The sequence below is a fragment of the Mobula hypostoma genome, chromosome 23, assembly GCF_963921235.1.
Source record: "Mobula hypostoma chromosome 23, sMobHyp1.1, whole genome shotgun sequence".
Lineage (NCBI taxonomy): Eukaryota > Metazoa > Chordata > Chondrichthyes > Myliobatiformes > Myliobatidae > Mobula > Mobula hypostoma.
The window spans coordinates 29038336-29054385 of NC_086119.1; the positions used below are offsets into that span (position 1 = coordinate 29038336).

Genomic DNA, 16050 nt, shown 5'->3' on the forward strand with positions numbered 1-16050 from the left:
CTCTCCCCGTATATGGAGTAACAAAATAGAATTGGAAAGGGTCAAACTACATCATATGTAAGTTGAATGAAGCAGTATTCTAATTGTGACTGAAACATTGTTTTATCAAGGTTCATCATAGATGCTTTTGTACCAAGTTTAAGTATTCATGAAGGCCCGAATCCATAGGTTTTTATCAACACTGAACTTCCCATATTTGTAAATTCAGGTTTTCTGTTCCTACTTCTCTCTTTAGAATTGTATTTTGTTTTGAATGTTGTTTGTCATTCTTCCTGCCAGTTACATTCCCTGGAATTATTTTGTTATATCCTTCCTCAGTGACAAGACTGTTGCTACTACCTCTCAGTTCTGGCAGTTAAGGTTTACTCCTGACTTCTGGTGATGTTTGTGTAGAGTTTGTACATTCTTTGCATGACTGTATGGCTTTCCCTAGGATTCTTGAGTTTTCTCCAAGAGCAATTGGTTAAATTATCCCAAATATAGGTTGGCGGAAGGATAATCAGGATGGAGTTGATGAGCATGTGACATGGACATTCATGGGGGATTGGTGGGATTACTGTGGAAACTGGCATAAAACCAGTTGGCCAATGTTAAAAGATAGAATTTAAGCAAAACCTCATTTTTCTTTTCAATCTGAGTCAGTTGCTTCATTTTTCATCTCTAGAATATCTGCTTACATTAATTAGTACACAAGTCTGGGTAGTAAATTAATCGTATCAGGGTGTGGCCTGGTCTAAAAATTGAGTTTTTCAAAGAAGTTCAAATTACTTGAAGTTGATTACTTTGATTCAAGTATAACTTTCCCATCATTTTGATTTTAGATTCAACAGTGCTTTATTTCCCCCCAAAGAATTAAACTTGCGTACTCAGCAAATATTAAAAGTCACTTTGTGTTTGCTTGCAGGAAAGAAGTTATTTGGTGATGGTTACAGTGGACTGGAATATGATTACAGAGGTCTCATCAAACTGTACAACTCTGTTGGCAATTTTGAAAAAGTATTTGAATACCATAATATTCTGTCCAACTGGAACCGACTGCGGGATCGACAGTTTGCTATCAGTGATGCCCTTGAGGATGTAAATGGCAGTACACAGTCCACAGAAGAAGTAGTCAGATCATTTCTGTTAGCTCAGCCTACAAATGGACAGGGATGCTGAGAAACAAGATGAATATATTGTCACATACAGTCTTTATTCCCTGGACTGAAAGGGAGAAACATACTGTGAAACAATCCAGTAACTACACTTAATACCATTAGGGTAATTACTTTCTTTTAGGTGTTAAGTTCCGAGCTAAAGGAAATGGGGAAAAAAGATTCATGTAATAGATACAAGACTAGGAACGATCTGACCAGAAACAGTCGCCATGGCATGTCATTGTATCGTAATGTTTGCAAATGCTGATGACGCGGAGGATTTGTCTCAGCAAGTGAAATTATTTTGCAGCTGCAGCCTTTAATATTATTTTAATTATATTTCAAATCATTTGCTGCTGATGAAAAGTAATTTTTGAATAATAATTCAACCATTTCTTTATGCATAAAGATTTCAAGATGTGCAAGTGGATTTCAAACATTCAGGCCTTTCTACCTATTTTTGTTTTGCATCTTGAACATTACTGCAATTCCCTGTCAAGTATGCTAACAGGTGCCATTGCACTGCGAGTCTCCGTAAGAACTCGCAGGTAGTCCTAATTGTTTTGCTTACATCACACTTTCCAAAATGACAACCTTAAGGGCACTGTGATAGGTTTGCTGTACATTACAGTATGTCATTATATTCCTAGGTATCTATAGCATGGTGGCCTTAGTGAATTTGTTGAAGTGCACATTTTTTAAACTGAAGTATTAAAGGAATATATCTAGAAATTGGTTTATGATGCACAAGTTCAGTATCGGATCACTAACTGATGTTTTTAGGTACCATTTGTGTCATCCAATTTTTAAAATTCAATTTATATTCCTCATTGGGAATAATGTTGCCATATTCCACATTAAGTGAATAATAAAGTTTTGATAACCTTGTGGATGTGGAAATGAAAAAAAGGTCAACTGTGTTCATTTTATTGCACATTTAAGTAAACAGTACTATTTTTGTATTTTCCTAAATTGCGTTGACAGCAGTTGCTAACACTATTACCAAATTCAGCCTCTGCTGTTGAAAGCAAGATGAGACACTTCCTTGATACTTGAGCAGCTCTTGTATTAGTGCCACGCTGAATTTGTACAACATCACAATTTTTTTGTTTTAATTCCATTAAATGTGTACAAAATCTTAGTGTAACAACAGGCTGCAGCGCCCAATATAATGTGCAACCATCAAGCCATTATTGCTTATGTTTGTAACAAACATTGTGATATTATGTAACTGTACTACAAAATATTATTGATCTGCTAAATATAGTGTTCATGCACAACCTCAGTCTTTGCTTCTTAGCTGATTGTTCAAATCATTTCAAGATGTATGGTTTTTCACATGGGTGTAGGCACCACACAATCAACAGGGAGGTGTGGTTATAAATCAAGAGTTGGAAGGGTGAGAAAAGCTGCAATAACCAGGCAAGTGGAACCTGTGTCTTGATAGGTTTTATTGCAGAGTTGTCTAGTTAGATAATGCATTAATTTTAATTTTCCAAAATTCTCTCTGTGAAAGGTGCTAAATAAATTGGAAAATAACTAATTTAGTTTAATTGAGAAAGGAAAAGAAAGCAGGAAACTATAAACTAGTTAGCTTAACATCTGTTACAGGGCTAATGTTGGTTGCTATTATTTTAAGACATTTCAGTGTTGATTTATAAAATGGGCAGATCTACGTGATTTTGTGGAAGAGAAATGATTTTCATCAAGTTATTGGAATTCTTTGAGGAAATTGCATGTCTTGTGGATGAAAGGGAACCAGTGGTTTTGATAAAGTGCTGCATTAAAGGTCATTGTGGAAAACTATTTCTGGTATAGAAGGTAGCAATGGAAAATTGCCTTGCTAAGAGGAAGCACAATAGGCTTAAAATTATTTAATGAATGGTGTGCCACTGGGATTAGTGTTAGAATCTTGACATTTTACAATTATGATTTTGAAAATAGGCATCAAAGATATGGTTTCTAAATTTGCTGTTTTCACAAAAATAGTAAGAAAGTAAGTTGTGAAAAGGGAAGAAGAAGGTAGCTCTTATTAGGTTAAATGAGTGAACAAAGATAAGCGGTTCATAAATGTGAAAAATGCAGAATTGTAAGATATCAATGAGTAACCAGGAAAGCTAACTAAGCTATTACTAGGGAAGCAATACAAAAGCAAGGAGACAGATTGCAGATGCAGGAAACTGGGAGCAAAAAGCGAGCTGCTGGATGAACTCCTGAGTTGAGCAGTGGAGTGAGTGGAGGCAAATAGAAAGATGATATTTCAGATTGAGACCCTGCATTAGGCAGGTTCTGCTTCAATTATATATTGTGCTGATGAGACTATATCTGAAGTAGAGTGTAAATTGTTGAGCTTCAGATTTAAGGATGGATGCAAATGTGGTGAAAACAGTTCAGAGAGGGATTACATGGCTTATGCCTGGAATGGGTGAGTTGGGACATATATTTTGTTTTTATGATGTTTAAAAGTTGTGAGATGAATTTTATTGAAAAATAAAATTGTAATAAGTTTTGTGATTGAATGTGGACAGAACCTTGGGGGTCATTAAAATGCATTGCCTATTAGATGAGGCAAAATATTTTCCTCTAGGGGTAGTGACAACATCCGAAATAAGTTTAATTAAAGTACGTGGCTAAAAGAGATTAGAGGGATATGGAACAAACTAGGAAAGTGGGGCTAGCTTGGTGGGGCACCATAGTTGGCATGGATGAGTTGGGCCAAAGGGTTTACTTTCCATACTATTGTTCTATGACTGGTGGATCTTTGGAACTTTTAGCTTCCACTATCTTTTGATGTCTAAATACGTTTTAAGGTAGCAATAAATAAAATCTTAAAAAGCAATGGGGTGAGAATTTATGGAGATAGACAAGACAGAACTGAGAAAATAGTCAAGATCTTTTGGACTGCTGGCCCTCTCCTGCTCCCTGTATATATGTACTTGTAGCCATTGACTTTGTATGGTGCTCTTCAGGTATTTGTCCTGAAATATTAACTCTCTCTCCTTCAACAGGTGCTTTCTAGCATTTTCTTTTTATTTTCAGATTTCCAGCATCTGAGGTTTTTTTTTTACTTTCATTTTTAATTTACACATTTGAGCTCAACTGGTAGGAAATGACATTGATTGCCCTTCATTGTAACTAGAAAAGTGTTCATATGCAATACATTTGCATGAGTTTGAGAGCAGAAATACTGTTCTTTTTTTGCGAGGACGGGGAATGTAGGTTGTATGTGTTGTATAAAGACCATTACAAAATTGGAATAAAACTGCGTCTTAAAATTACTGCCTCAAATGCAATCTTCCCACTGATGTGCTTGTAATCTATTACTAAGTTTACATCTGTTGCCAGAATATCATTCCTGATGTGCTACCAGAACATTTCTTCCAAAGTTTTGTAAAACTGTAATGTATTTTCAGAATGACAAGAGTTTGGGACAAGGTAGTATATCCATCAAATTATTTCTAGATGTGTGTGGATATTCCAGACTTCTCTGCTGTAACTACCAATTGTGTAATTGCTATATAATAAACACAAGATGCTGCAGATGCTGGAAACATTGAACAACTCACACAAGTGCTGGAGAAACTCTGTTCTCCCCACTTTTTTTTTTAGCTACTTCTCCCCTTTCTTTCCAGCACTGATGAAAGGTCTTGGCCTGAAACATAGACAGTTTCTTCCCCTCTATAGATGCTGCCTGACTTAAGTTCCTGCAGCACTTTTGTTGTATTGGATATAGAAATGTCTTAAGTAATCAGACAATTCTAGATGTATTACTTTTTAAGTTTTATTTGTTGAAATTGGCAAAAAAGTGCACTTTGTTACACTAAACATTACATGCTTACTTTTGTACAAAACATCAGCTGGTTTAGTACATCACTATATTCATAACCTTAAGTTTCCAATGAAAATCTTTTTAGAATTTAAAACACCATGAACTACCTTGATGGTAAGTTAAATGCGTGTGCTGATTTGTCAAATAAAAGCACTGGTAACACACTTGCTATTGAATAGCTAGGAAATCTTTTGTCTTGACACTTCAGTCATGAATTTTGTAAGTCTTTAGCTTTGCTACATGTTCAAATTGTACTTCCTAGATGTCTTCTACACTTAATGTGTTAAGTAGAATTGTCCATACATCTAAAATTGAAGTATGCATGCTTACTTAGATTCACCATGCTTCCGCCATTTCTTATTTTCATCAAGGCCACACAATCTTAATTGTTCAGAGACATTTTCACCAAATAAATACCTTAAATTTATGCAAACTGGAGCTACTACTTTAAGAGCATTGAACCAGTTGCAATTAGTTTTAACTTCTGGTGACTTAATTGGCCCAAGCCATAATCATGCTTTTCCTGGTCATGAACCAAACAGTTGGTTCCTGCTTATGGCTGTCGGTTGTTAAAAGTTAAGCGATGAATCATTAAGACTTGTGTTTTCAATCATAGCTTCTGCGTTGGGCCCACTAAGCTACTGTAACTATGACTGTAACTAAGCCAAAACAATGAATGAATAGGACCACTGAAAATAAAAACAATTACAGCAAGGTGTATTATTGTGTAGTCGATCCATTCTTGGTGTCTTTTAGTCCTGAAAAATTGCTTGGAGCAATCATTGTGCCAGTGAGTTTGATTGACATTCAGTACAATTGTTAACAGATGGTCTCTTTGTACATCTTAGTTTAGCTCACTTGGAACCCAGCTTTACCAAGTGGTCCTAGTCAATCAGCACTTGGTCTTTAAGTACATTTATTTGAATTAAGAACATGGTGATGCAAATTCATGATCTTCAATTATTCATTAACACATTAACTCATGTGTATCCTTCCAAGATTTGAGGTGAGCATATAACATAGACGCTGCATGCTGTTTATGTTGTACTGTTTTAATATTTAATTTGGTATTATGATCATGACCAACATTTTGTTTAAATTCTTGGATAGAGATTGTACACCACATTGGAGTATATACAGTTATTCTGTATCCCCAAGTAAAATATATAACCAAAAAGAAAACATTTGAAGGATTTATTAATATTAAAATCTCTTCCCCATCTCTTATTTTCAGATTGTAACTTGTTCTGGAACAAGTAAGAAACCTTTGTTGCCTATTTCTAGCACTGCAGTAACAAAGTCTTTTTTTTTTCTTTTTTTTAATGTGAATACTAAGGGATTTTTAGTCCTAGCCATTAAGAGAAAAGTGAGCAGAGCTGGTGTTATAACTGCTTCAAGGTGAATCACTAAAATGAAAAGAGATCAATTGAAATTGGTAATTTAGTTTGTCTTTCACAAGGTAAGTAACAAGTACTGTAGCAATGTAGTATTAATAACTCGGATCAAATTAAACAACGAGAAATCTTTTAATTACCGAGTGTAGAAGTCAGGAACAATCCCATGCAAGTTAATTCTCTGTTCCTCTAAAGATTTTTTTAAAACAATGTAGATGTTTTACTTCCGCCTTCAAGATTGCACCGATTAGTTTTGATATTAAGAATGTTAATTGTGACTTATTTTTGTACAGATTTGGTGGTAGGGTGTTGTAAACACTAGCTGAGTAATTTCTCAAGTTTTGCTACATAATTCAAAACTGGTTCTCTTGAATTTGGGACCTTGTTTTAAGCAATGCATACTGTGAAAAATAGTAATTCAAATAATACCTGATGCTGAAAGAAGCTGCAATACTGTATTTCCCAATTAGGGTTAGGGTGCTAATAGTCAAATTTTCCAGCAAATGGGAACTCGTAAGCAAACTATATAATTGTAGGAGAATAAATACTCAGTTATTTCTTGCACTGTCAATTGCAATCTACTATTTGAAATGGGTATATCAGTTAGTACAGTTAGAGGACATTTATTTTAAAAGCACCTGGGTTCATCCATTGATACTCTTGTGAGGGAGTGAACTGCTCAGTCAACTACCTCAACTGACAGCAACTAAAGCAAACAATGGAACCTTGGACATTTCTCTTAGATTGGTGCTATTGGTACTCTACTTGGGCATTCTGTTCATTCTAGCAAAGACTTTCCATTGGATACACAGCATAGCAAAGGATACCAATTGAAGTTATTTCTCATTAAATGTAATGGCCAAATCACAAGCAGTTAGATTAGATCTATATCCTTGAGAGTGTACAAGGAACTGGTACAACAGAGGAGATGAGACCAAAGGTAGATCAGGCTATGTTTGACATATTTTCTAATGTTCTTGTATAACCCTCAGCTACAGTCATTTGATTTTTAGCTGGATACAAAGAACGAAATGAAGGGAACACCACACTTACAAATTGAGAATTACCAAATGTGTAGTTACTTGTGGTGGTCACAACTTCCCGACTCTGGGCTCAAGGGCAAAGAACTGCTCTAGGAAGGTTTTTATTTTAAGACCAAATGATTACTATAGCAAGGGTGGAAATTTTACAAGATACTTAAACAATATTTTCATCCTTGAGCTGTAAGTACATGACCTTCATGGAATCTATGAAGCTGATTCAAACAGTCTTTTTATGGCCTTGAAACAAGCAGGTTTTGTCTAATCACCAGTTTTGAATTGAAAAAATGTAATGCAAGGTAATCTTTCTACTGCATCCACTGATCTAATGATTTGTAATTTGGTAATAGTTACCTTTGCAGTTTGAATTAGAATATTCTTTGACTTTCATACCATTGGACATTTAAACTCATCAATATGAAAGTGGCAGCATAACTGTTAAATTAGCACCTTGTGATTTCTAAAGTGGATATTCACTGTTTTGCTAAAAATTCATTAATTCTATTTCAATAGAAATGTGTAGTAAACCTAGAACTATGTATCCTTTGAAAGTTTTAATTGAGAAGTATAGGGAAAAAAATTCTACTATGCTGACATGTTGGTTTGTCATCTGAAAATGCTTTAATATAAAATGTTCAAGAGTTAACAATTCTTTCTCTCCCTCATCCATCCCCACAAAAATGAATTGTAATACAGATAAGTTCAGTGGAATATCTTGAATTATACATAATTGTATTGCAGCATCCAACCTGAATTCTAGAAGGTCATATTCCTGAGTAAATCAGACATTGGTGAATGTTTCATCAATCCTTTCCTTTGGTTTCTTTTTTTACAAGGAAGAAAATATGAATCCAGATACACCATAACTGGAATGAAAGCAAATCTTTTAGTTAACTGCTCTACAAATGACCTTTTTAATTTAAAATAATTTATTTTTCTTACCTCTACAGTCATACAAAGAAATCTTCCAGAGATCAGAAATGCAGTTGCAAACCACTGAAGTTTAAGAGGCAGCATAAAATTATTTGTTAAAATTTGTTTGTGGTATCCGTACAACCAAACTGGAAGAACATGTAATCCACTGATAGCAAATACTCCCAGTAAGCTCTTAAAACCTGTAGATAGAATATTGCACTTTTTACCATGGTATTATTAAAACTTGGCTATAAAGATAATTTCTCAAAGGATTTCAACAATACAACTCAGTTACCTCACTTGATTTCTTTAATCTGTAAAAGATCCAATGCAAGTCTATTTAACTTTGCATTGAGTAACTGGAATAATGTTTCAGCTGCTAGAAATTTGGTTAATTCCAATCAAAGTCAAACCAGCTTAAGACTTTATCAAGGAAGGAAAATGGGATGGGATATTGAAGGACTGGGTGAGGAGTTGGTAGCAAAGCAGTTTGGAGAGCAGTCTCTGTTTCATCCTGTTTTATATTTCAAATGCTGAAACGATGATGCCTTATTTTACATGAACTCTCAACTTGAGCTGTCTGTCCTTTGTTTAACCATGAATGTGTGCAGTATTTTAGGTGGTACCTTCCCACAATTCTTGGCATGCTGACAAGTCTGCAATTACTTTTTTCCCTTCTCTTTCAGAAATAGAATATTGCACATGTTTCTTCATTAAGTCAACAGCAAATTCTTAGATCTGTCAGCTCTGGGAAAAATTAGTGAGACAATTCTAAATGATCAAAAATGGAAACAATTAGGACCTAGAAACTAATTTTTCCACTGCCATTTTTTTAAGCATTCATGTTACCTGTAAAGTTTCTCGCTCGCTAAATTTTAAGTTCTTGATGCCTTAGCTTTCTTAAAAAACTAAAAATGTATAAATAAATTATCTTAAAGCTGTCATTTTCAGATTTGTTTAAAACATCTTTTCATTTTCTTTTAAAAACTATGCTGAGATAGCAAATCAATATCAAACAATAGGAGGTATCTGTTATCTTGAATCTTTAATCAAAAGAACTGAAGCTCCCACTTGGCAGCAATACATTTTTTGACACAGGATGAAGAAAAGCAACTAATAAAAGCTTGAGACTGATAAAGTGAGCACAATGCATCGGTAAGCCTAGTGTAGAGATGAAATTTTAAAAGTGGAAAGCAGAGGATAAAAATTACTGGGTAAAATCAAGGAAAATTCCAAGATGCTCTAAGTATACGAGGAAAGAACGGGTCTACTGGGAACCCAACATGGCAGCTTTAGCAAATACAAAAGGGTAACTGAATGAATACATTTTGTTGGAAGGAATATGTTACGTGTAGGAATACATTAACAATTTTATTAAAGGATCCAGTGTCTATTTTTTAAAAAAAGTTACCAGGGCTAGGTAAAATGTCTAACGTTTGTAAACTTGGGCTGGGGGGGGTGGGGAGAGAGGAGGAACTAACAACAAGTAGGTGGCTGGTGGACTGGATGGTTGCTGATGTGGTTCTATTGTAAGGGAGAAAGCAATAGATATAGAGCAACTATAAGCCAGTTTAAGATCAGCAATAGTTAAGCTGTTGGAAACAATTTTAATAATCTTAGCATTTATAAAGGCACAGATGAACCAAGGAGAATCAGCATGGTAACACACAAAATGCTGAAGGAACTCAGCAGGTCAGGCAGCATCTATGGAGAAGAATAAACAGACCCTTCATCAAGACTCAGCCTGAAGCATCAACTGTATGTTCCCTTCCATAGATGGTACTTGACCTGCCGAGTTCCTCCAGCAGTTTGTATGCATTATTCTGGATTCCAGCATCTGAAGAATCTCTAGTGTTTATGAATTAGCATGGTTTTGTTTAACAAATGTCATGTAACAATGGTCTAAAAAATTATGAAGAGGTAATGAGTGCTGGATATAGAGTATTTTATGTGGTATACATGATTTTAGCAAGGCATTTCACAATATTGGCAGATGGGGCAATAAAGTAGAAGCTCAAGATCCAATAGAAAGCAACAAGTTGGATTAAAAACTGACCTAGTATCAGGAAACCAAGTGAAATGGTTGCGAAGAATTTTGGTGGTGTTTGCGGTGGGCTAGGGGCTGTACAAGGCTTCTTGCAAAAGGATTACATTAGTCAGAGTCATAGAGCAGCTGTCGTTTAGTCAAGTAGAACAACCAGAGGGGATGAATGATACTCAGATTGGCAGTATGGTTTGTTAGAAGTTGGTCCTAGGCTACTGAAGATATCAAGGCATTGGATAATTTACACAAGTAGCAAATGGTATTCAATATCCAAGTATTACATGCTTTAGGAAAAAAAAGTGAAGAAATTTATGGAGTTCAGAAATCCCAGAAGGTAGTACGATGGCTAGATAATGGTGTCTTAAAGTAGACAATACTTGACTTTATTGGATAAGTGAGTGTGTAGGGAGAGTAACTATGGCCGTAGAGGGAGTTAAATTAACTTTAAATCTCTCTGGCCAGCATTGACAGTAGGCCAAGCAACATCCTCCTGTGCCATAGGTATCTTAAAAAACTCATTCACTGTAGCTTCCCCTCCTTATCATGAACCCCCTCCCCTCAAATCTGTAGCCACATTTGCAAATAGAGAAGAAATAAGTGGCCCATTTCTGATTTACATGTTTATTTAAACTTGGTAACATAGCCTTTACCAGCTGCAATTTGGGTTCCAGACATCATTTCTTGGCTTAAGAACTTGCGTTTTGGGATTCCTATGTACATGTGAAAATCTCGAACTTACTAAGCAAACTGCACTCCACCATTAGTGCAACTTTGCATCAAGTATTGAAAGTAAATACTGTATCTTGGAATATGGTATGATGTGCGACGGAAGCATGAACACTCTGAACCGAAAGTCGCAAAGAATACTAAAATTTACACACTGCAAACTAACAACAATCAGTTGTTGGTTCAGTATAAACTCGTCTTTATAAAATTACTTGTGGTTACTTTATACCAATAGTTTAATTCTGTCCAATCATTGTAACCACATTTTTAAGGCTTGTCCCAAAGTCAACTTCACTTAATTTTTGTCTGAATTTATTCAGAGTTCCTCAGCAATGCTGCTCTTTAGCTGTCCGAAACAGTGTAGAAATTACTGTTATTGTCACTCCAGTCTTTTCTCTCATGAACAGGGGGGTAATTCTTCTTTCCTTCCTCAACAGTTCCAAAGTCTAGCAGGACTGGGAGTGCCATGAAATGGAGAAATCCTTTCATGAATGTGTACTGAAATGCCTTGTCTAAAATCTTGTATCATGCCCAAAAATGATGAGAAGGTCACTCCCAATGTGAATGCTGCATTTGTTTTCTGTAGAAGTATTTCATCTCTTAAAATTTTTATAGATTTAACCACCATGTGTCAGTCTTACAACACCAAAAAAGGCCCTTCCAAGTTGGTCACAAATGCCAGTATTAGTCCCATAACCTAAAACATTACAATCCATGTACCTCTCCAACTGTCTAAAAAGTTGTTATTGTACATGATTCAATCACTTCCTCCAGCAACTTATTCCAAATTCATACCATCTTCAAGGTGGCTGCCGCTCAAGTTACTATTAGATCTTTACTCTCTCACCTCAAATCCCTGCCCTCTACTTAATTCCCTGACCTTGGGGAAAAGACAGTATATTCACACTATCTGTGCCCCTCATGATTTCATAAGATCAGTCTCCTATGCTCTAGAGTCTAAGACCACAGCTTCAGAACATATGGGTGTCCTTTTAGAACTGAGATGAGGAGGAATTTCTCTAGTCAGAGTGGTGAATCTGTGGAATTCATTGCCACAGGCAACTCTAGAGGCCAAGTCTTTATGTATATTTAAGGCAGAGATTGATAGATTCTTAATTGGCCAGGGCATGAAAGGATATGGGAAGGCGGCAGGAGTTTGGTGCTGCAAAGAAAATTGGATCAGCCGTGATAAAATAGTGGAGCACACTCAATGGTCCAAGTAGCCGAATTCTGCTCTTATATCTTAGGGTCTCAAAAACAGTTAAGATTTCTACTCCGCTTAGATTATGATGCAGTTCTGCAGTTACTCCTCCCATGAGAGCAAGGTTCTCTGCTGACCCAAGCAACATTTGTCTCTGAATTTTGTCCTCTGAAATGCTCATAAAAAGGAAACAGACACCCGTTGTAGCAGGTGTGGACCATATCGGTACCTACTGATTCATTACCAAACCTTCAAAGGTTCATCCCCCAGTTTTAAAGAAATATCAGTTGTCTTCGCTATCTGGGAACCTGGTCCAATTTCTTGTACGCAACTGCTTTCATTGCTGGGGAATGACAGTGAAGGCTTTGAATAGAAATAGTGCCTATTTTAGCTGGAGTTTGATAAGCTTGGACAAGTGGTGTGGCCACACAGTAATTAGACAGATTAGAGCCAAATCTTGGCCTGCACAACGATTGTGTGCTACTTGTACCAGTTGCTTTGTGTGTTAACAGACTGCCTGGAGCCTGACTCCCCATTTTTTTGTCTACACAGCCAGAAATTTCTCTGGGAACAACATCCATCCCTGTCCTTAGTAATGGTGCAAGTTTTCCATCCCAAAAGGATATCAGCACAGAGCCATCATATCACTCACTCTAGTGCACTCAACACTTGACTTCACAAGCAATCTCTCCAAATCAAGACTTGGGATGAAAGGAACTCCCCTCCTGTCTTCTCCTATCATTTTGGATCTCCCCCTTCCCCTCTCAAATCTCTTACTAGCTCTCCTTTCAGTTAGTCTTGACGAAGGGTCTCGGCCCAAAACGTTGACTGTACCTCCTCCTAGAGATGCTGCCTGGCCTGCTGCATTCACCAGCAACTTTTGTGTTGCTTGGGATGATTTGTTGCTGGATTCGTGACAGTTTCCTACCGCAGTAGTAAAATCAGTCACAGATCTTACGTACAATGCCTCATTGGTCCTTTTTAAATTAATGATTTTTTAATACCCCCTGGGAACACATCCTGATTATTAAGCAAAATACTGTGGAATGCATGGATTTCCCAGGGCTGAGTTTTAGCCCAGGTCTGCCAATTTTGACATAACAGGGTCTAACAAGCAACCCCAGCTATCCTGCATCAAATGAGCAAATAGATGGAAGCAAGAAATTTTTCCTTATTTGTACATGCTGCTTTAGAACAGCAGAGATATAACAGAACTTAAACATATATTTTACTTTTTACTGTAACCCAAGTCTAAAGAGGAAACAGCTTATTTAAGTACTGCAACAAAAAAAAGTGGTATCAAGGGACAAAAGAACTTAGCTATTTCCACTTTCTACCTACACCCTGTTCTATAGAGAAACCAGTTAACTGAGTGGTAAAACTATTTTACAATATCACCAATGCTATGTTAGGGTACAGAAACCTAACCACAAACTGTCATTTTTCTTCTTGTACACTAGTTTGACAGAAGAAACAAAACTGATTTTTTAAAAAGTTGTATATCAAAGGATCTTGTGTTTAGCAATGATGAAAGTCTGTGGGCAGATGGACTGAACTTTAAGAAAACAAAATAATTCCCCATTATGCACTCTTGGTTTAATTTAAATGGAGAAAGGCCTATGGATAAAATTTTGATTCCACATCTAATGAACAGTTTATCCATTTAAGACTATAAAACTGTTGACCTAGATTTCAATTACAAATTTTGAAAATTAAAACTATAAAATGTGAAATTCTGCTCATGTAATTGTACAGCCTGCATGAATAGATTCTGTATGTGAAATTAATCACTATTTGAATACTCATTTAACTTGTTACACATGAAATATTATCTCTAGTTCCACAAAAAGTCAGAAGATCAATGTAATAGGGTTAAATTTTGCTCTTCCCCATTCCATTAAAGATTTAGCTGCAAAAATAGGTTATGAAAAACAATTGGCTATGCTTCCATTGTACAGTAATATCACTGATCTACAGGTGTCATCAGAACATTAATTTTTGTGATTATTTCAAGTTCATTGTCAGACACAAATGGGGTATAAATGCCATGAAAATGTAGCTTCTTACAGACTTTTTGTTCTAATAAATAGTAGTTGATTTGGAAACAATGAGGAATTTTGTCTTTAACTTGATTCGTGCTGCACTTTGCACTGATACCATTCACCATTAAAACTTTCAGAACAGGTATAAATGCACTTAATTTTATTTAGGCTAGCATTTGAGGCAGGAAATCTTACAATACGGTCAGCAAGTTTAGCATTTCCCTGTAGCTTTGGAAAAAAAAAAGCATCACTCTTAAATTATCGGAGTGCAACATAAATGCCAAAGCAAAGCTATTGAGCTTTAATTTCAATGTACATACATGTTACCATATACAACCGAGATTCATTTTCTTGTAGCTGTACTCAATAAATTCAATAACCATAATAGAATCAATGAAAGACTGCACCAACTGGGCTGACAACCATTGTGCAAAAGACAGCAAACAGAAAGAGAAAGAAATAATAATAAATAAACAATAAATAGAAAACATGAGACAAGTCCTGGAAAGTGAGTCCATTGGCTGTGGGAACAATTCAGTGATGGGGCAAGTGAAGTTGAGTGAATTTATCCCATCTGGTTCAAGATCCTGACGGTTGAGGGGTAATAACTGTTCCCGAACTTGGTGAGTCCAGAGGCTCCTGTACCTTCTTCCTGATGGCAGCAGCGAGAACAGAGCATGTCCGGGCTTTTTTGTGACCTAATAGACTGGGCCGTATCTTTTTTTTTGTTGGATTTTCCATTCAAGGGCATTGGTGTTTCCATACCAGGCAGCCGGTCAATATATTCTCCATTATACATCTATAAAGGTTTGTCAGTTTTAGATGCTGTGCCAAGTCTTTGCAATCTCCTAAGGAAGTAGAGGTGTGACCATGCTTTCTTTATAATTGCACTTACATGCTGGGCCCATGTTAAACTAATGAGTGGTATGGATTAAACAAGACAAAAAAAGTAAAGAATATTTGGGGAAGGGGTAAATTAGAATACCGGTTTCCATATGTAAGGGGTTTCTTTTTTATATGTCACTGCGTAGTCTAATTAAAATGGCTTCTTTGTTATGTTATAATTGAAAGGACTTCTTTGTTACGTTAACTGCTGAGAAAGTCCTCCCGCTAGCAGTTTGTTTTGGATTATCTATTGATAAGAGGACGAATGAACCAATTGGGATAGTTGTTACGCTTTGGTGTGTCTAAGATATTGTATGTGCGGGATTTTGGGGGAGAAGGCGGGAGGGGGAGAAGGGGGGAAGAGACAGACAGAGACAGAGGATGGACCAGGTGCTGTGAGTCCGCTAACAGGGTCGTACCCCGAGCGGGACGTTCAGCGAGGAGAGGAGACTGAGACGGACTCGTGTGGAGCATCTGGTCGGCCACCGTTGGTGGTCCCAGGCGGCCAGTCGAGGTGGTCCGAGGGGTCGCAGGGTGAAGAAGAAGGGTCCTGAGCTCCAACTGTTTGTGCACGAAGAGACTGAACTTTGATAAGTGTGGCGTCTTTCATTTTCCTTTTATATTTTATTCTCTATTATATAGTTCCAGTAATATCTATAAACTGTAAATCATTTAATCGTATCTGGTGTATTATCTGTTATTTGGGCGGGGTGGGGTACATCACACAGCATCCACACAAACTGATACCCCAGTTTGGCAGGGCCGAGGGCTGTTTCCCTAGACGACAGCAAGCCACGCGACCCTGAGGCTGGCCGGGGGCTACACATACAAGAGAGAA

At 36.6% G+C, this 16050-nt stretch overlaps 2 protein-coding genes across 4 annotated transcripts in view; one reads left to right on the forward strand and one right to left on the reverse strand.

Annotated features, from left to right (window-relative positions):
* appbp2 (amyloid beta precursor protein (cytoplasmic tail) binding protein 2) overlaps nt 1-2416 on the forward strand; it is a 78164-nt gene extending 75748 nt beyond the window's left edge. The window contains exon 13 of the mRNA XM_063031880.1: nt 905-2416. Coding sequence (XP_062887950.1) covers nt 905-1158 — 254 coding nt within the window. The 3' untranslated portion in view covers nt 1159-2416. The remainder of the gene's footprint in view (nt 1-904) is intronic.
* A 139-nt stretch (nt 2417-2555) lies between these two features.
* The window catches only part of si:ch1073-145m9.1 (CDP-diacylglycerol--inositol 3-phosphatidyltransferase), a 28256-nt gene continuing 14761 nt past the window's right edge, over nt 2556-16050 (reverse strand). For 2 of the 3 annotated variants that reach the window (XM_063031882.1, XM_063031881.1), the window contains 2 exons: nt 8342-8514; nt 2556-8265 (listed from right to left, as the gene is read on the reverse strand). In XM_063031882.1, coding sequence (XP_062887952.1) covers nt 8203-8265; nt 8342-8514 — 236 coding nt within the window. In that variant the 3' untranslated portion in view covers nt 2556-8202. Of the gene's footprint in view, nt 8266-8341; nt 8515-14413; nt 16032-16050 lie in introns of those variants that run through there. The other variant, XM_063031883.1, reaches the window with a different exon arrangement.